The sequence below is a fragment of the Aptenodytes patagonicus genome, chromosome 10 (genome assembly GCF_965638725.1).
Source record: "Aptenodytes patagonicus chromosome 10, bAptPat1.pri.cur, whole genome shotgun sequence".
In the NCBI taxonomy this organism is placed as follows: domain Eukaryota; kingdom Metazoa; phylum Chordata; class Aves; order Sphenisciformes; family Spheniscidae; genus Aptenodytes; species Aptenodytes patagonicus.
The window spans coordinates 24,173,059-24,192,494 of NC_134958.1; the positions used below are offsets into that span (position 1 = coordinate 24,173,059).

The following is a 19,436-nucleotide window of genomic DNA, read 5'->3' on the forward strand; positions in this document are numbered from 1 at the left end:
CCACATCTGGAATACTGTGGTCACAAAAAAGATATTGATGAACTGGAGTGAGTCCAGTGGAGGCCACCAAGATGGCTGGGGGCTGGAGCACGTGCCCTGTGAAGAGAGGCAGGGGAAGAAGAGAGACCTTCCACTTCCTGCAAGGAGATTATAGAGCGACAGAGCCAGGCTCTTTGCTGATGTACACGGCAGGAGGATGAGAGACAAGGGTCATAAATTGAAAGGGGAGGGTTCAATGTGACTTAAGCAAAAAAAATCCCCATGAGGACAGCCAAGCACTGGAGCAGGCGTTGCCCAGAGGGGTTGTGCAGTCACCACCCGCGAAGATTTTCAGGACCCGACAGGACAAAGCTGTGAGCAACCTCGCCTGAATTCGGTGTCGACCTTGCTTTGATTGGGAAGTTGGACTAGAGACCTCCTGAGGTCTGACTCTGTGATGCTGTGACTGACTTCATGCCCAAAATCTGGAGCAGCGGCTCTCCTTGGGGTGTGTTTTATTAACTTACAAAGCCTGCGCTTAGTACCAAGCAAAGCACGGCTGTTCTCGATACCGTTTCATGTCTCGTCACTCCACTGGCCCTTGTAGAAGTCAGGTTTGGTCTGATGGGAATCACCAGACCATGTAGGGCTTGATAGTGAACCAAGACCGTCTTGTGAGACGGAATACATGGATTCCTTGGGACGGAGGAGGAGGACACACCAGGCTGATGAGCACCTTCTTGCCATGAAGAATTGGAGAGGCATCAGCAGCTGGGGGCTGTTTCTCATGAAGTGCTCTTCTGGCTTTCCCAAACCCTGTGAGGTTTTTTTAGCAGAGAGATGCTTGGAAACTAGAGATGAAGTGAGTATTTCTGATGAGGTTGTGTCTCCTCTTAGTCGCAGGTGGAATGGGGAGAGGTTGGAATACAAGCAGCAGAGGGAGCTTCGGGACTGGAATATGACGAAATCTGCAGGAGTGTTTGGTCTTATATGGGAGCAAGCCTTGGGAGAGAGAAGAGGAAAGGACACTGGGGCCAGTGTAGTGGGTTTTTTTTCCCTGTAGCATCCACTGATTTACAGTTTGGTTTTAAATGGAGAATCTCATCCTTCTTCTTGGTGGAAAAATATGTCTTGGTCTCTCACAAGTACTTTTCTCTCCCTAACAATTCCCCCTCTTCCTTTGTGGATATGTTCTTCAGGCATTGGTAAAATGGCTGTGACAGCTTCTTACAATCTGGAAATTGAGCTGTAGGTAACTAGCTTTTAATCTTCCCACAGAGGAGCCTCACAATTAGCTGTGTTCTCTATAAATTCCTCCCAGTTTGCTGGCACCGCTTGGCCACAGAGACACTGGAGGAAGAGTAGTGTATTCCAGTAGCACTGTTATCAGACCTATAGGTGAGAGATTTATGTCTCTTCTCAATGCCGTAATGCCGTGGCACTTCCTGGTTTATATCTCACTGGCTTTTTGCTGCTCCCATATGGCAAACTATTTATAATTCCCAATTTGTTGCCTTTTTACAGTGGTTTTGTCCACTTTTTTCCCAGGCTCACTTAATGCAGTGTTCATTTCCCTCACTTGTAAGATTGAATTCAGAGATCTGAGCATCCTTCTGCAGCTGATTTATGAGGAAATGTATGTTTTTGTGGACTATCATGAGCAGCAAGTGCATCTGAAGGAAGCTGAGATTAATTTAATTGCAAATGCTAGCAAGATGAAAAAGCGTGCAGCTCCAGCTCAGAAATCCAAGTTGGATCTCTCTGGGAGTCGGAAATTCCTGTTGCTCACGCTGATGATTCAGCCCAGGTTCATCAGCAACCAGCACCAAAGCCACTTGTCAGCAGTGCAATCCAGTCATTTCTTGGTGTACAAAGACTCCTCCTTGCTTCAGGGGGAGAGGGAGAGGAAGATGATGTGTTTTTGCCACTTACGGCACGCAAAAAACATTGAATATTTTCTAAAGATCTGCAGTATATTAGCAAGTAAGGTAGTCTGATCCAGGAGCAGAGACCTCTCGGAGATTAAGCCACCGCTCTTTGCAGGCACTGTGCTTTGACTCACACCTCTCCTCTTCACCAACTTATATTTGAAGCTCCTGCATTTTCCGGAAGAAATCATTTCACAAGTGCAGGGCAAACCACATTTGCAGATTATACCCGCCACCCGAAGATTAAGTAGTTCCCTGTCTTACTCATTGTCTTTTGATGGTGGCCCTGCCTTTTTCAGCAGCCGTGGAAGTTTGTTTTGACTCTTGTGACCATTCGTTCCCATAGGCAAGGGAGACTCTTCCTGGCCTGTCCCTCCTGCGACTTTTCTATTATTTCTCAGTCCTTTTGATACTGTCACCCACTCCCTATTTAGTACCATCTGCAGATTTAGTTTCCTTGCTGTTTGCATCACCTCTCAGGTTGCTAATGAAGATGTTAGTGGCACCCTGCTGGTATTTTTCTATCATTATCCTCATTTAATATATTTTTTTTTTACACTTGTTCTCAAAAAACAAAATCAAGCAATGATGCCCTGTTTCGCTGGATGCTGCACCAGCAGACTCAGACCCAGTCCCTGCCCCAAGAGCTTGCATTATTATTAGGGACCGGTTATTTATCTGCATTATTACCGGACATGTAAGTCTGGCCTTGCATAACCCCTTCAGCTCTGCCCTACGTACAGTATTTGAAGACTGATTGACGTTGTTGAAGTGGTTTGCAGATCTGCAGGGCCACGTGAGAAGTGATGACAGAACAGGATCTTGCATCCAGTAGCTGGCAGGGAGCAGAGGAAGAGCAGATAAAAGATGTCCTTGTGATTAAAATCAGCATCACGTCAGATGACATTGCTCTAATCCCAGTTGTGCTACTAATTGCATGAACTAGTTAAATCCATTCCTCTGGGTCTCTTTCCCACGTGGAAAATAAAGCAGTGCTTCCCCGTCAGAGGTTATATATGCCTAATTTTACTGCTCAGAGCCGTGATCTTTGGATCGAAGCTGCTCCAGGAGCAGAAGTTTTTATCAAGTAGGAAAGTCCACCCCAGGTACCAAGTGTCACCTGCTTTGTTCGCAGGGGACTGGAGCAAAAGCTGCTTTCTGAATTCAGCCCTGCTGCTGAGGGCGGGTGGTTGCCTGGTGCCAGGAGATCCCTCTGCGTGGCTCTTAAATCTCAGTATTTCCAGCTGAGCTTTGCACATCTTACACCTCCTCGGAGCGCGTTCTGGGCTCGTTTCCTTCTTTTTGTGGCAGCCACCCAAAAAGCCTTGGTTGAGAGCAGAATGATCCCTTTGTTATGCTTTTCGGCGCTAAAGGTGACCTGGAAACTTTTTTTCCCCCCCATAGAGATCTGAGCGTTGACGACGGCTTTTCCTTGCTCCGGGGCTGATGTCACCGACACCTTGAGCAGAGCAAGGAGCTGCCTTTCTTTTCCTGCATGAGGTGTCGGTGACTTCAGCAGCGCTCGCTGGGGAAACATGGGAAGCTGCAGGCAGGGCTTGGCAAGAGTCTACAGCAGGCAGGGAACTATTTACATTTATGCCGTTTTAATGTGCTCTGAAGTCCATGTTCATTTTGCTAATGACTTTGATCCGAGAGACTATTACTTTAACTGGAAAAAGAACATTTCCGCTGCTGCTATTTTAGTAGTTGATAGGTGTGTTTGGACTTATTTTGAATACAGGCGTGCACACATGCTGATATCTAGATGTAGCTATTATCTCGGGTTGAAATATTGGGTAATTATGTTTGACGGGAGTAAAGTGTTTATTTTTCACTAGGTGAATTTTTCATTAGGTGATGAACTAGTGTTTATTTTTCATTAGGTGATCACTTAGTGTCCTAAATCTGCACAAGGGAACACATCTAAGCTATTTTTGTGCCACGAGATTGAAACTATCATTTAAATAGGCTCCATCTTTCCCTCTCAGGAAATTTGCGTTTAATCTCTTGCCCTCCTCTTCCCTCCCTGGTGAAAATAACAGCAAAAAAAATGAGACTTGGGCGCCAGGCATACAGGACTTGCTTTCAGTTCTCAAACAGGAGTGAAGAAGGAGGGTAGAAATTTTCTATATTTAGACTCCAGAAGGTGCCTGTTTAGATTATCTCCAAATAAAGGAGCAATAGCCCGCTGGTAATATTTTCATAAGAAAGAAGTTAATGAGAGGGAGAAACACAAACATATACGTTGACGTATACTTTGAAGAAGAGTATAAATACGTAGAGACTTTTTACGAGGACCTTCTCCCCAAAGTAAAGGTTTCCTAGCGCAGGCTCCGAGTGAGACAAATGCTCGTTTGTGCGATGCTGTGGCTGTCCTGGCACCTTCGCTCACCCCCCACCAACGGGATATTTGCCTTCTCGTTCCTGAGCCTTAGTTATTGCACCTCTACCAATGAATGATTTTTAGCAGGGTTTTGAAGGCTAGATCAGGTATGCTTCCTTCTGCAGCAATCTAGGTGGCTGTTAATGATTGCAGCCGACGAAAGGCCTTTGAACTTTACAGGTCCCTGAATTCTCCTAAGCTGAATTTGTCTTTCACGTGTAGCCTGATGCCAGATCAAGAGGTATTAGGCATTGGTCTGGCTTGCAGAGACCTATGGGTGGTGCGTCTCTTTATTTGGTTTCTCACCGCATAAAGCCCCCCCGGTTCGTGGTTCTAGGAGCAGAGCAGAGCAGGCATGCAGCTGGTTTGGATTATAGACGGTAAGAGATGGGGGAGTTTTTCCTTATGTGAAGTGCTTTGGTTTTCATCAGAGACTCTTCTAAGGCTCCAGCTGCCTTGCATAAGCCAGTAGGTTTACTGAGGCCACTGCTCAGTCTGTTAAGATGAAGGAGAGATTGTCACTTGATGATGATTAATTTAGGAATGCATTAACATGCCAAAGGAATCGAATGATAGAGGCTAGCTTGCCCTCTCCTCTGGTTTCCTAGACCCTAGGGAAAAAATGAAGCCAAGGCTGAAGCATATGACTTAATTAATGATGACTGTGGACTTAGCCTCTGCTACCATTTCAGCAAACTAGTCAGTGATCTGGGATTTTTTTTTTTCTCCGTTCAGATGTGGTCACTGATACTTGCCGCCTTCTTGGTGTTTGGTTTTTATTTAATCCTGAAACCAAAGGTTAGATAAAATTGACCTCGAGCCTGGCTGCTGCTCAGGTGCCCCACACCCTCGCCATCCGATTGTAGCTCCGCCAGGTCGAGCCGTGACCACCCTTTAGGTGGTGACCCCAAATGACAGGGGAGCTGGCAGCTACAGAGTATAACCACCGTGGTAAATGTACGAGTGCCCAAGGACTACACTTGCTTAGGCTTTCTTTGGCGTGTCATCAATTTCATAACCCCGAACAGACCGGTCGCTCGGATGCGTATCCTGGTTCTGCTGCACGTTGGGCCATGAGAAATCCCATCACGTTGGTGGGATTGAATCAATAGCTGGAAGCAGCCGCCGGCGTCACGCCTCCTCGGGGAGTAGCAGCAAGGGTCAGTGCAGGGAGTGGCAGCTGCCGAAGTAAACCAGGGCAGTGACGTGGATGCCTTATCTGCACAGGGCTGTGTTCACCAAAGTTAGTTTTTTTCCAAAGTTCAGCTCATCTCCGTCACCTGCTGCGCTCGGCTGCACTGTTTTTACCCCTTTGCTTTGCAGCTCTGATTTATGAAAGGACTTTATGAAGCTGCTTGAAAACGTCTGGCTGTATCTAGCAGGGTGCAGGCGTTCTGAGCTGCTTGAGCAGAAGCAGGTGCCCTGTTTTCCCCTTGTCTCCTCCTCCCCATCGCCTCTTTCCTCCTCCTTGCCAGCTTTCGTCCGACAGCGTGGGCGGTGGGGCTGCATTGCAGCTGAGGTTAGCCCTGCCTCCGCCGTCCCTTGGCACAGGAGGATGAAAACGACGCTTTCAGCTGAGCCTACTACACTACCGAATATTTTTCCAAGTCCACCCGGTTTCCCCCGACAGTCGTCAGGCACTCTATAAACATCGCAAGCCCTTCTCGCGCTGCTTGTAGGGTTTACCATGGGCGGGTGTTTTCTCAGGCTGGGATTTGAGCCGCAGAAGGGTGTTGGTGGCTGTAGGTCCTGTGACGCCGGTTCAGGCAGAGCAGGGGGGGTGCAGCATGCCCGGTGTTTGCTGGCACCGCTGAGTCCTCCAGGTCTCCCTGCTGACTGGAGCCCTGGCAGACTGCTCAGCGTTTTAAGAAATCTGACTGCACCAGCACGAGTTTGAATATTAAATCTACATTTCAAAGTCCTGTTATTACATTTTAATTGCTTCCCCTGCCCTTTGAATCAAAGTACAGCTTGTGGTGTAGGAACACGACGAGAGCCAGGCTCGAGGCTGGGAGGCGGAGAACACCCACCGGATGGATCCGACCGGCCGGGGAAAGGATCCTGCGGCGATCCCAGCCTGCTGCGTCTGGATCCGGTTGCATACCAGCTAAGCCTGTGAGGGGCAGAGCAGGCAAGGACTGACAGGCATCGTTGTGGGAAGAAGGGGAAAGGAAGGCAGGCTAGCAAAATTCCTTGCGCATCCTTGCGAAAGGAGCCTATGCCAGCACATGATCTGCCAGCAGCAGATGTAAGCTCTCAGAAACAGCAGGGAGGATGTTGACTGCAACAATGCATCAAGGCTGCGGTTTGTAACCTCAATAGTAAGGCAGTTAACTTTTTTTTTTTTAACAAAGACATTTTGATTGCCAAATCCATAACCATTAGCAGCTGTGGTTTCGAGCTGTTCCTTCCTCACACGTTGCAGTCTAGACCTGACAGGCTTTCAAACAAAAGTTTGGCTGCCGACTTTTGTTTGTGTTTCTTTGCGATACTGCTTTTTTTTCTTTTTTGCCCGTTCTGTTGATTCGGATTGAACGTAGGCATGTATCCTTTTTCTAACCCAGCCTCCCCGGAGTGGCTCCTCTGCATCCATGTGGTCTTCTGTGGCCAAGAGCAGCATGTAGAGTTCCTCGGGTGCGAGTTCACAAGGCTGCAGTACTGGACATTTCTGCCTCAGGCTAGAAAATTTGGTGTTTCTAGAAAGTTGGATCTGCTTTGGGGTTTCTGTTTAGGAAAATGTTATGTTTCTCATGGGCCAAAAGCCTGGTTGGCCTGTGCTAAGGCAGAGGGAACAGGTCCTTAAAAGATGATGCCTGAAAACATGCTCAAAGCTGAAAGTGTGATGCAAGACCATGTCATGAGGGAGATCAAACCTCAAAGTGAAGCGCTTGGTGCTCTGCAAGCTCGTTCCAAGACTGGAGGTCTGAGTCAGGAGAAGGTGACACAGAGCAGCGGCAAACCTGGATCTCCTGGCTCAGGCAATGGCTCCTGTTGCCAGCCGTGTGTCACCTTTTGGGCAAATGTGCCCTGGAGCACTTCAGGGTGAAGGCTTGGTTGGGAGATTGGCTAGATAATCCCCAAAAGCGAATGTCCGTGTAAAGAGGTGGTGGAGACTACACCGCTGTTAGAACAACAGATGGGGAAACGATGCTTCAACACCACTCTCCTTGGAAAAGCGGCAGGGACGGATGTCGCTTGGGCACGGCAGTTCTTGAAGGCTGGTCCTGCAGACTGCGAGAAGGGTGGGATTTTTTTTTTCCTCTTGATATTAAATAACTCCTACCTACAGATGGACCGCAGAGCCGATAACTGAGCTTCAAGTGCTGGATCAGTTTTGGCTGCAGCTGTACCAGGGCAGCTCCACGGGGTACCTGCGGGCAGGAACCGGGGTTATTGCTGGTGGTGCCCGAACTGGAATCGGGGAGTTTGCAGCACCCACAACCAGATAAGCATCATCTCTCTCATTTTTGAGGGCTCCATTTCTCCTGCATCCATATGTCCATATTGCAGGTGCTGCGAATGCCCCTCTTTGGCTGCGGCACTCCCGTCACTTGCCAGAAATTTCCAACTTTCTTTTCCCCTTTGCAAACCACTGAAGAAACATTTTCTAGCTGGATGGTGAGCAATTTCCCTCCGGAGAGGAGGAGAAAATGGCTGTTTAGTAGTTAATTACCTGTTACGTTAGTCTGACAGCTATGAAGCTTATGAGGCGTGAAAGAAGAGCGGATCTGCCTTTCCCACAAATCACCAAGAAAACGGGGTGAAGGAAGTTGTGCCCGGCTCCGGGGGGATGCCTCGCATCCCGCTCCTCTCCCTTGCACGTGGCCAAGGGGCTTCTCATAACGCCCGTGGAAGAGCCCAGTGCGTGTTTTTGCCTGCTGGGGAAAGCTGATTTATTGCCACTGCTGGTTACAGCAGCCCTGCTCTTTCGGAGGGGACGCCGTCTCCGCCAAGATTATTTTTTTTTTTTTTTCCCCTTTGAATGCATTTTATGGTGAGCTCTCTTGCCAACACATGGGCTCTGCTTGCTTTTATTCTTTCCAGACAGCATTGCTTTCCAGCGCTGCCTCTTTTATTTCGAAGCTCTTAGAGAGCAGTGGGGAAACGAAGGCTGGAGCTGGTGTCTTGGCCCAGCGCTGCCTGGCAGAGCAAGCTGTATTTCCCCTGTTGTTCACCAAGGAGGCACGCCAGGAAAATGATTCAACCCTTTCCGTTATTAACCTTGCAGAACATCTCAACCACCTCCTCGGTGTTCAGTGCCAGTGCCCCAAGGCCACCCCCTGGCAGCTGTAAGATGGAGCGGATGGCAGCGACCTGCCGAAGGACTACAGGTTCCAGCGTGCAATTCTCCGCCATGCTCCGGCTAACCAGGATGTGCGCTGGGGCTGGGCGGTTGCACGCTTGATGGGCAAGAAGAGTGGAGGAGAGCTCAGGCTGCATTGCAGGGCTCTGTAGGCCAGCCTGCGTAAAATGCCGGGGCTATTCCCACCTGGTGTTAGCATTCGGACTCTTGTGCTGCGTTTGCTTGTCTCCTTTTGTGTCCGGAGACCTTAATGAGAGCGAAAGATGCTCTTGAAATGTTGCTAACGAAGCTGCCGGGGAGTGTTTTGGCTTTGTGCTGTGCAGAGCCGCTGCTCCGTTGCATGCGGTGCCTTTGTTCCTTCCTCGGATGCACCGGAGCAGAGCTCATCTCGTTAGTGATGGTTTGGCTCCCCCCCGGCACGTTTTCCTTCGTCTCTTTCGATTTCCCTGCCTTTGGTTTACGGCATGGGTTCAAGCGAACGCAGTTTGTCAGGGAGGGGTGAAGAAATTGAGGGGCTCGGGACAGCCCTTCTCCATGTTTGGTTTTTTTTTTCCCCACTGCTGAGATGGAATCAGGACGAGCTAAGGGTCCCGAACCCCGCATTGTTACCAGCGTTGCTGGGCAAGCCTGCACGGCCCCCACATTCCGCTGCAGGCTTTACCCAAATCGGGGAAAAAAATACTTACTTTAACAGATTGGTATGGGGGGAAAAAAAATTAGCAGGATTTTTTTTTTTTTCTCAAATGTCAGAGAAGGTGGGTTCGTGTCTCTGCTGGCTCCGAGCTGGCTTGTCCCCTCCTTTGCTCTTTTGCTGTGGGCTGTGGAGTGAGGAGGCTGGGCAGCCCTGCTGCTATTTCTGGTGGTGACGAGCTGGTGATGGGAGACGAGGGATGGTGAAAACAAAGTGTAGGGAACATTCATGAGCAATTATCCGCGCTTGCAGCTTGATTGGGGTGGCTGTTGGGGACATCTGATAGCCACTTAATGTATGTTCAAAGCGCCGGCTCCAGCGAGAGGGCAAATCTGGTGGCTGGTTTTTGGAGGAGCCCAGCGCTCAGCTCCCTTTTCCAGCTTGTACTCAGACGATACATTTAACCTCGAGCTCTTTCTGCATGTGTTAAGCTGCCTTGAGATCTGCTTTTTTTTTTTTCTCCCCCCACTAATCTCTTCACAGCTAGGATCTTACAAACCTGTTAGCAGCAAATTGAAGCCCAACCGGTGTGGTTGCAGTGATGGGATGAGCAAGGTTGCATGGACGCTGGGTGTATGGAGAGCGTATGTGGGGTTTTCAACTGTGCGAAGCAGTGGGCTGGAGCAGCAGTTGGTAAGCTGTGCCGGCTGTTCGCAGCCCACGGAGCCCACCGTCCTCCCAACTGCCTCGTCGCAAGCCCGCTACAAGGTGGCAGAAGGTCTGGAAGGAGGCTGAATCTTTTTTTTTTTTTTTTTTACACCATAGTTATATTGCATAACCCCTCTCTTTCGAGCTTTCCAGCTCATCTGCAGGATTGGAGGAGGGCAGGTTTTCTCCTTCTCGAGGGACAATGTGGCCTCTGGACTTTATTTGTTTTAGAGGGCCTTTTTAGCCACCTTCTGCTAAATGCTGAGTTGGTTCCCAGTAGAGGCAATGTCAAAGCCTGGAGTACTGGCACCTGTCTTATTTACACCCTCAAGATTATAACAATGAGTGCCGTTGAAATTAGGAAGGAACACCCCCATCAGACTCCTCGCTGGGTTGGATTCTTGGTCTCCTGTAGAGAGGGAGTGTGGTTTCCCTCTAAATTGACCTTTTATTTAAAAAATTGCTGTTGCAGATCCTCTTTACTGGGGATATGCTCTGTCTTCTCTCTCTGGCACACTAGATGTGGCTTCTGGGCTTTTACTACAAGTCTCAGGTTTGCCGAATCGCTGATGGGCAGTGGCTGCTGTCTGTGGGGTGTAGTAGCTGGGAGTAAATTTTTTCTCTGTCTCCTAAACTTACTGTGTTGCAGACTGTAGAGTGACTCGACTGACCTCTTACAGCAGAAACATTGAGAAATGAGTTTTTTACTCGTTAGATATTTGGGCAGCTTTGGAAAATGTAATGGAGGCAGTTGTGTTTGGTATCTTGGTGGCAGCGTCTCCACTGAGAGCGTCAGTCAGCTGAGTAGTTGCCAATAGGAGAGGCATCTTTGGTGCGGGGCAGGTGGGTACCGATGTCCTAGTGCTGAGCTAAGCTGCAGAAAGAGCCGTAGAGGCAGAGGAGTGCCGCGGTTCAGCCACGCTGTCTGTCTTGATCCTGTTGATGACGAGACAAGATAATGTAGATACAGTCCGTAGGTGTCTACAGGCGATGTTGCTCATGGTGATCATGCGCGACGTCGAGAGCGAGCACTGTTTAGGGGACTGAATAGCAACAGGGAGAAATTTTGGGTAGGAAATAGTAACAGCTCCAGTGACTTCTAGGAATGAGGTCCATGGAGGTGGTTTCTAAACATGTTAAATAATGGCAGCTTGTTACAGGTGCACTGGGGAGAGGCTGTGCTCTTGGTCCTGGTGATGTGTCATGTGGCAAAAGAGTATCTCACTGTTTCTCCGTTCAGGTTGCAGGCAGTGGTTTCAGGAGGTACAGTGGGCATATCTAACCTCTCGCTGCTCTCTGAGAGGAGTCTCGGTTCCTACTAGCCCCCAGCCATGTGCTCCTGCCATTCACTTGCTTCACCGGACCCTTCTTTGAGCAGTTCAGCCCATTAACATGGCAGAAAACTGACTTTGCCCAAAACCTCCCTAAATTTCTGCAGGGGGAACAAGTTGAATTGACTTGTGGAAGGGACCTGGGGAAGAGGAGAGCCTGGCCATTAGGTTGGCTCAGCATCTTGTGAGGGCTCAGCCCCATCTTTTCCACCTGGGAGCATCTTGTCTCTAGGCAGCGGAAAGGGTTACGGCTTTTTCTCAGCTCCAGCAGGCAGGAATATTCTGCTTTTGTTGTTCACCGGGATGGGATAAGAGGTTTCCGGGGTAGGTACAATAGGAAGCCTTAAATGTAGCGGCTCGACGAGGGCTCCTTCCCTGCCTCCTGGCAGTGAGATGCCAGAGGAAGGACCGAGGCTTTTAAAATGCAGGACACGGACGGATTTGGCACACGTACAGAAATGTACCCTGGGAGTGAAGATGAAAGGTTGCGGCGTGGAACGCCTAAACCCAAGTTGCAGCTATGGCATCTGCCTCGGCCTTGGGATCGGATTGAGCTGGAAGCTTTTGAAGCTGAAGGTTTGATCCTGGTTTTGGATGAAAGCTGTCAGTGGAGAAACCAACCTGGCTGTTGCTTTTGCTGCCGACGCCTGGGTACGCGTTACGGGGACAGTCCCTGTGTGAGGGCCTGTAAGGTGTGTGAAGGGGGACACGGTGATGTCCAGGTCCACCTAGGAGATGGTGGCTGAGGAGATTTGGGAAGCAGCTGTACTCCAGGCAGCAAGACCTCTACGGCATACTGGTCCCGGACACACAACCTGGCTGAAGAAGCCACTGACTGAACCATGTGTAGTAGAGTGGGGGTGGAGCACCTCTGTGACCAGGTCTGGACGGTGGCTTATGCCCCACCGCTCTATGGTGTGACCTTCGGAGGCCATGCTAGTGTGGGAGCTGCTGGGTAAGTCAGGTCCTCTGGCTGTGGAGGGGCCACCAGTCACCCGCATGATGCTGAGAGCAATAAAGCAGCGCCAGCATTTTGCACTCACCAGGCGTTGGCCAGGGATATTCGCATTGGCTCTTTCTAACCTTCCAAGATCCTCCTTCCCTGCAGATGGGAAATGAAAATCCTTGGCGTTGGCATGGAGTGGTGGAAGCAAGTCAAGTAACATGGCTCAGCCAGGAAAAAAAAAAAGAGGAAGAAACCTCTCCAACCTCAGATCGGTACAGCAGGGCATCCGCGTGCGACGCAGATCAGTGCGGCTCTTTCTCCTCCAGCGTGGGTGTTGTACAGAGCAGCTAAGTGCACGTACATATCTCTCTCTTGCTCGGTGAACAGCTCTTACACGCTGTTGTAAAATAAGAGGGGCTGGAAACGCTTTCCTCGGTTGATCCAATCCCAGTGTTGGGCTTCTGTAAATCTCCCCTAACCGCTGGCAACGCTGCCAAACCCTGCTACAGCGCAGGGAGAGCGGGTTGCTCCCTGCTCACCTCTCCGTGCCCAGCTGTTCCAGGGCAAATCCAAACTCATCTTGGCAGGTCGGTGAGAGCTTTTCAAACACTCAGCCTAGGAGTCATTTGTTAGTAACAAATGGGGGATTTGCCAGGACATGCTGCTCCATCTGGTCTGGCATCCTGTCCCCTACAGCAGCCTTGACGGATCTGCCTGAGGAAGGCAGGGGAGCAAAAATTAAAAAGAAGGCAGTTTTCCCATGGAAGAAAAACCGCTTCCGCACTCTGTTTGAACTGGGTTTCCTGGGCTGGAGCACCTTCGTGGCATGCCCTCACATCTGTGCCTGTCAGCACAAGGTCAGCAGCTAATGGAGAATCTGATGTGATGGTTGGTATATACATTTTTTGTTACTGTTTTGCATTTCACTTCTGAATACCAGTGAGGCTGAGCTGCATCCAGACAGGACTTCAGTGCACTTCTTGTGCTGAGTGGGGTTTTTTTCCCTCCTTTTTCCCCCATGGTTAATGAGAGAAACAATCTGTTTATACTCTTCCTATGAAATTCCCCCATGTCTTTGTCGCAGTGAAATCTTTCTGTAGACTCCTTTCGCAGAGCCAGCCCTGCATGGAGACGGCCGGCTTCTCCGAGCCATCGACCTGGCACGTTGCAAGCGGTTTTTCTACTGCGCTCACCCTTTAGATGCAGACTAATCTCAAGGGCTGTGTCCCCCACAGGCAGGATGGTGCACACTCTGCAAAATCTCAAAGCCCTTGTGTTTGGACTGAGCTTTGTGGGGAAGAGATGGGGATGTATCCATAGTTGGGACAGCTGCTTCAGTAAAAGACGTGGCCACCCTTCTGGTGGTCATCATCTTGTTGGGTTGGCCAAGCTGTTTCGGTTGAGGTTCTGGTGTGCCATCCACAATCGGCTGGGGTTTGGTGGGGGTGCCTGCATCCCCGTCAACTGAATCCGGGAATGCTTTGGGTCGAAAATCGGTCCCATGCTTGTCCTGGCTCAAAGCAGGCAGTGAGCAGGCAAGCTTGGGAGGGCAGGGTCCCCGACCGCCTCTCTGTCGACACTCCATGCTTTAGATCAGCTTAAGCCAAGTGTGAAACCACACCTTTTAGGCGGCGAAACGCAGGACGGTGCTAAAGGGGGCTGAAAAGGGTTAGGGAGCACACAGGGAAGCAGCTCAGTGAGCAGATCCGAAAAGTGAGCAAGCTCTGGCAGAGGTACGATGAGAAGAGGCTTAGCGAGGGGCTCACTGATTAAGACCCAAACCTGCAATTGGTTTTGGTTTGGGTTTTTTTTTTTCATTAAAAGTTCTTGAACTGGTTTAGTCTGAGCAGCTACAGCCTAGATATAACCCATCTCTTAAATAACGATTTCTCTGCTCCTGACCGCCGAGCTCTTTTCACACCCGCGGCAGTTGGTCTGACTCTGCTTTCTGTGTGTGTCTGTGTTTCGCAGTATCCGGATCTGAGCCAGGAGTCCGGGTCTCCATTTGTCTTTATCTGCACTAATCCCCAGGAGATGGTTGTGAAGTTTCCCATCAAAGGAAAACCCAAAATCTGTAAGTAGTAAAGTTTCCACAGATGCCCCCCTTGGCCTTTTGTGCCTGCTCTCATCGCCACCTCTGCTTGCCTTTGCCATATGAGTTCGCAACCTTTGCCCTGTGCTCTTTGATCTGTAGGTGTTTGTTTAATGACTCGAATACATCTGTAATATTTTTTTTGTCTTCGGTTCCCCTTTCCCCAGATGTTGCTTCCTCTCAAGTACATGCCTCTTCCTGCCTCTGCAAACACTCAGGAGTCAAAGAGCGCTCGTGTCTGCAGCTGATCTGCTTCTGGCATCAGCCTGGGTCAGGATACGAGCCGGTGCGGTGATGCTCAGGCAGATCCGTGCTAGCTTCTTGCCTGCAGTTCAAAATTGCCCTCTTGCCCGTGAGGATGGTGAGGGCTTGAAGCAGCAAGAGCTGCAGGGCCAGATGGATGTTCTCCATCCGCAGGCCGGCAGGATGGGATGTCCTGGCAGAGCTTGCAGGGAAGCGCCGCAGCATCTGTCCGCGCTCTACTTGCCAGCGTTGTTAGTCCCTTTTATGAGCCACCAGCCCCTCCGCAGGCTGCCAGTTATTCCTGCCTGCTGCCGTAAAAAGGATGGAGGAGGGATGCAGCAGCTGGGGAGCCTGCAGTCAGCTCCGTCCTTATTAGCAGCCTCCCCACCACACAGCCTGGGGAAGGCACCGTACACGCTTTCAGGGGATGTGAAAAATTAATTTGACGGGCTAAAAGCAGCATAAGCAGAAATAGTCTTGGCTGTTTGTTTAGCAGAGCTGCCGACTGGGTTTTCTTTCTCGTTTGCAGTGTGGTTCTCCAGGAGTAGTTATCTAGCGGCGCGGGAGCGGCAGGATTTCTCAGGACTGGTTAATAAGGGCTTTTGAAGCCCTTTTGAAGGGTTATTTTTGTTGTTTTTGAGGTTGTTTTCCCCTCTCCACTCAGAGAAGCACTGTTCTCCCACGGCTTTGGTCTCTTCCTGGGCGCTGGGGGTATTCCTGCCCTGCTGGGGTATTGAGCAGGGCAAAACAATTTGGTTTCTTCCCTGACTTTTGTGGCAATATCTGGGAGGTGCGTTCAGCCGGTGGCGACAAATGATGCTTGGTGAGCTGCAGCACTCGGATCTTGCTAGCGGCACTGTCCTCCCCCAGGGACGGGTCTTTCCCAGCGCGCCGGTGAGCAGGCAGGGCTGCGGCGAGTTATTTAGGATGCAAACGTTTCTGCTGCGGTAGAACAGCCTCGTCGTTGTTGCGTGCTGGAGCAGCTGCTGCATCTCCCCCCCCCCCCCCTTTTAACCTCTCCTTGCTCTCATACAGGCTCTCTCATGCCCCTTCACTGCCACATCTGCCTCCATCCGGCTGTGGTTAGGAGGAGAGCTGCTGGTAGTGGCTGAAGGGGAAGCTGCTGCGTGGTGTGAGCGCAGGGCAGCCGGCTTCTGCGTGTCTGCCTTGCCGGGTGCAGGCGCTGCCGGTCCCCTCCCCATCTGTCACATCGTCTCCTTTGTGTTGTGACACTTTCCTGCTTGGAGAAGGATCAGTCTAACAGCCTGGAAGGAAGCCGGCTGTGCTGGCGGCTGCCTGCGCTGCCCGCTTCTGCTGCTGGCCCTGCCTTTCCTGCCCTCCATCCCGACAGGAGCTGTCACGAGAGCAGCAGTGGGGGAGTCTGTGGAGTTGCATGTTCCCCTCCCAGAGGGGACACTGTCCGTCTGGGTGATATTTGTGACAGCCTAAGGAAGGAGCAAGGAAGGCTTTGACCTTTCATCGGGGTAAGGTGCTGTTTTAACAGGAGCTGGCATCACGTCCGAGGCAGTCAAAAGCTTAATTCTCCAAGCTGGAAGCAGATCAGGGGGAAGGTGCCGGCTCACGTCCCCACCTGAGCTCGCTGGCTGCCCCGGTCTCCTTGAAGCCTGGCTCAAGCCATGACAAAATGCCAGTTTGTCTTGTTGGGAAGCCAAGCCGGAGCGGTTTTCCTTGCCAGATAACAGCATGGACCTCGCCACAATGACATCTGAATGCTTCTCCATTGCAAATTAGTCGTTTCTAAAAAAACCTAACATAGCTTGATTTTTGCTGCCAGGGTTATTGTTTGTGTGGAAGTGATGGGCACTGTGTTTGCATCATGTTTGGGAGCACGGCTGTCCCCAAACACATCCCCACTTAGTTTCAGCGCATGAGGACAAAGCTCGGTGGCGGTTCTCGTGGAAGTTTTCCTTGAATCCAGGCAAAGCTTCCCTGAAGCCTCCCTCAAGCATCGCTCAGAAACCCCCCTTCAACAGCCGATGGCTGGAAGAGCGCGGAGGAGCGGGCAAAGGGACACGTCGCAGTGCGAGACAAGAGTCCTTAAATCATTGAGCGGAAAGAGAAGGGGACCCTGGGGCCATTGCCTTATTTTTAGGCTTTTCCTAAAGGTTACCCACGTGATGTTTTATCTTTGCCAGCTGATAGAGCCGAGGAGGCTTGCGTTTGCTTTTGGGGTCCGGGAGGAGCAGGCAGGTGCATTAAATATGAAGCTTACAGCCCCGGAGGTGACACAGCGTTGGTGGTGGGGGAGAGGAGCATTGAGCGAGTGTGAACTCGCCACCTTTCTCCTGCTAAAAACCCCATGGCTTGGCAACACAGTGGTCTGACACGCCGCTTCCAGTCTGGCCGTGCTGGCTCAGCCTTGTTGGGTGCCCATCGCTCTTTCCAGCCATTGCAAGGAGGGGGTTTCTTCCCCATCCTTAGGCAGGTGGGGAAAGTCTTCTCCCACATAGGGTGGCAGAGAGGATGGTGGATCTCCCAGACCTTGTAGGAGAGCATCTTCCAAACTGCAGCTCAGGGTGAGAACACTGTCTGAAAACAGAGGCTTCAAGTAATGCCCTGTTTTGCCCTTTCGCTTGGCCTCAGATTTAATTTTCTCATTTGTGATGGTGGAAGAGTTTTGCAGATGCACTTTTGCATCCCATGGGCTGCAGGTTGGCAACGGCTGCACTGAGACTTCGGCAGCATCTGGTTCCTGCTTCCAATTTCGACCTGACTGTAGCCGCGTTTCAGTTTGTGGATCTATAGCACGGTGACTTGCAAACCCTCACTCACATGTTTTTTGCATGTGTTATGGGTTTGGTGCATTGAACTTCCCTCTCAAGCTCAGACAGGAGCAAGGCTGGCCCAAAACTCAAGCTGAAGGAGGAGGACTGGTTTCAGGGAGGCTGGGTTGTCCTGGTGGGACATCCTGAGCGAAGCACTTTTGTAACCTGCCTCTCCTGGGAAAAGCATTGTCGGACTCTTCATTGAGCTGAAATTGAGAAGTTTTCTCGGTTTGAAGAGAAGGTGATAGCCTCTGGCTGGTTTGGAGCCATTTTCTCTGGACAAGCACTTGTTTCTCATGGCACATGGGCATTTACTGGTAGTTTTGGGAGCAGTGGCCAAAGCGGGACTGGTTTGGAGCCTGGTGGATCTGGTCCCCACCAGGGATGAGATCTGCTGTGTGCTGTAGCTGGCCTGGAGCAATGCAGCTCTCCTGGGGACCGCATGGGCTGTGTTTCACCCACAGGGTGACACCGGGCTTGATTCCCTGGAGGGGTGATGCTGTGGGACCCGGATGAGGTGCCTGCCAGCTCCGGCTCCATCCACCTCGCTGGGATTTCACTGGGACGGGCTCTGTCTGTCCACCTCCTTGGGATCAAGCTCTGATCCCTTTGCTTCCCCTCCTGATGGTGTGACCACGGTGGATGCCCATGTTCCTCCTGAGGGATGCAGGGGATGCTCCCTAGGGACTGAGGCCGCCCTCCCCAGCTCACTGCAGGCTCTGCAGTTTTTCCTGCTGGCTTCTGCAATGTGGTGGAGCCCCATCCCTGCTCCCAGCTACAGACAGAGATGGGATGAGGCTGGCATTTGGAGGATGGGAAGACGCAGGGGTGCAGGAGCAGGGAGGCGAGTTCCTGGGGAGACATGACATTAGAGGAGGCGACCGGCGCTGGCTGATGGCAAAGCCTCTTTGGGAGGCTGGCTCTTTGCCGTGCTGCCTTGCTTAAGGTCACCTTCCCTTTCTTCCTCTCTCTTTCGGAGGAGGGAGATTTGCCTGGGAGAGCAGGAACATCCTTGCTTTTTTATGGGCAGGGAGAGGGGGGACGGGGACGCTCCTCCGAGGCAGCACATTGCCTTCCTTACTTGCCGTGCCTGGTTTTTGGCTTCTTCTGAAGGAGTTGCCCAAATCCCATGTGTTGGTGTCCTGCTCCTCTCCCAGGTGGGAAAGCAGAGCTGGCAGCGAAGCCACCAAGGGCTGTGAAGGTTGGTGGGATGAGGGGAGGCTGCTTTTGCTCTGGGTCCCACCAGAGGAGCCAGCCGCAGGCGCCTGGGCTCCCCAAGGTGCTCCCCAGTGGCAAAGGCAGCACATCCCTCCCGGATGGTGGCCTTGGAGGCCACCAACCTGGTGCTCGGCAGCACAGAGCAGTCGGTCCCCATCACCTTCTGTGCCCCACTGCATTGTCATCCCCAAGCTGGGGGTTTATTGTCCCCAAGCCCGGCTTTCCACCATGCCGCGGAGAAACATGTCCCCGACACAGTGCTTGATGGTCCCCCATCTCCTTTGAACGTGTTGACACACATCCTGCGGGCGAGCAAAGGGATCGATTTTTTCCCCCTCTGGTAGCAGCAGGCGAGTGCTGGATGTTAATTTACTCTCCTCCTCGCTGAATTTCCCCTGCTCTGGCGTCTCTTTGCCGCGTCGGACATGCTTGCCCCCGGCTCCCTGGTGTCGTGCCTGCAGAGGGAAGCCACGGCGGCTGGAAACGCCTGGCTCCTCAAGCACGATAATTGAATGTGACAGGAACACACTAACTAGGAGACCTCGCTGCCTCCAGCTGATTTGCATTGCAAATAGCATTTAAAAATAAAGAGTGATGAGGGTTTGTTGTGTGTTTTTTGTTTTTTGGTTTTTTTTAATCCCCTCTTTACAGGGAAGCTGGATGCAAAGATCCATCAGGGAGCAAAGAAGGGGTTAATGAAGCAGAAAGCGATGGGGTGAGCCGCAGGGGAGCAGCGCCGTGTTCCCACGCAGCACCTGACTGCCACCGAAGGGTGCCTGGATGGTCCTCGACTCTGGAAAGCGGGTGCAAGATGGATCTGAGAACGCTTTTAGGTATTGCTGTATCTGTTGTATTCCAAAAGCATTAAAAGAGATGTGTTTTCACTGA

At 51.2% G+C, this 19,436-nt stretch overlaps 1 protein-coding gene across 1 annotated transcript in view; it reads left to right on the forward strand.

Annotated features, from left to right (window-relative positions):
* TRIP4 (thyroid hormone receptor interactor 4) overlaps nt 1-19,436 on the forward strand; it is a 34,040-nt gene extending 14,604 nt beyond the window's left edge. Inside the window, exons 12-13 of the mRNA XM_076348624.1 lie at nt 14,181-14,283; nt 19,200-19,436. Coding sequence (XP_076204739.1) covers nt 14,181-14,283; nt 19,200-19,267 — 171 coding nt within the window. The 3' untranslated portion in view covers nt 19,268-19,436. The remainder of the gene's footprint in view (nt 1-14,180; nt 14,284-19,199) is intronic.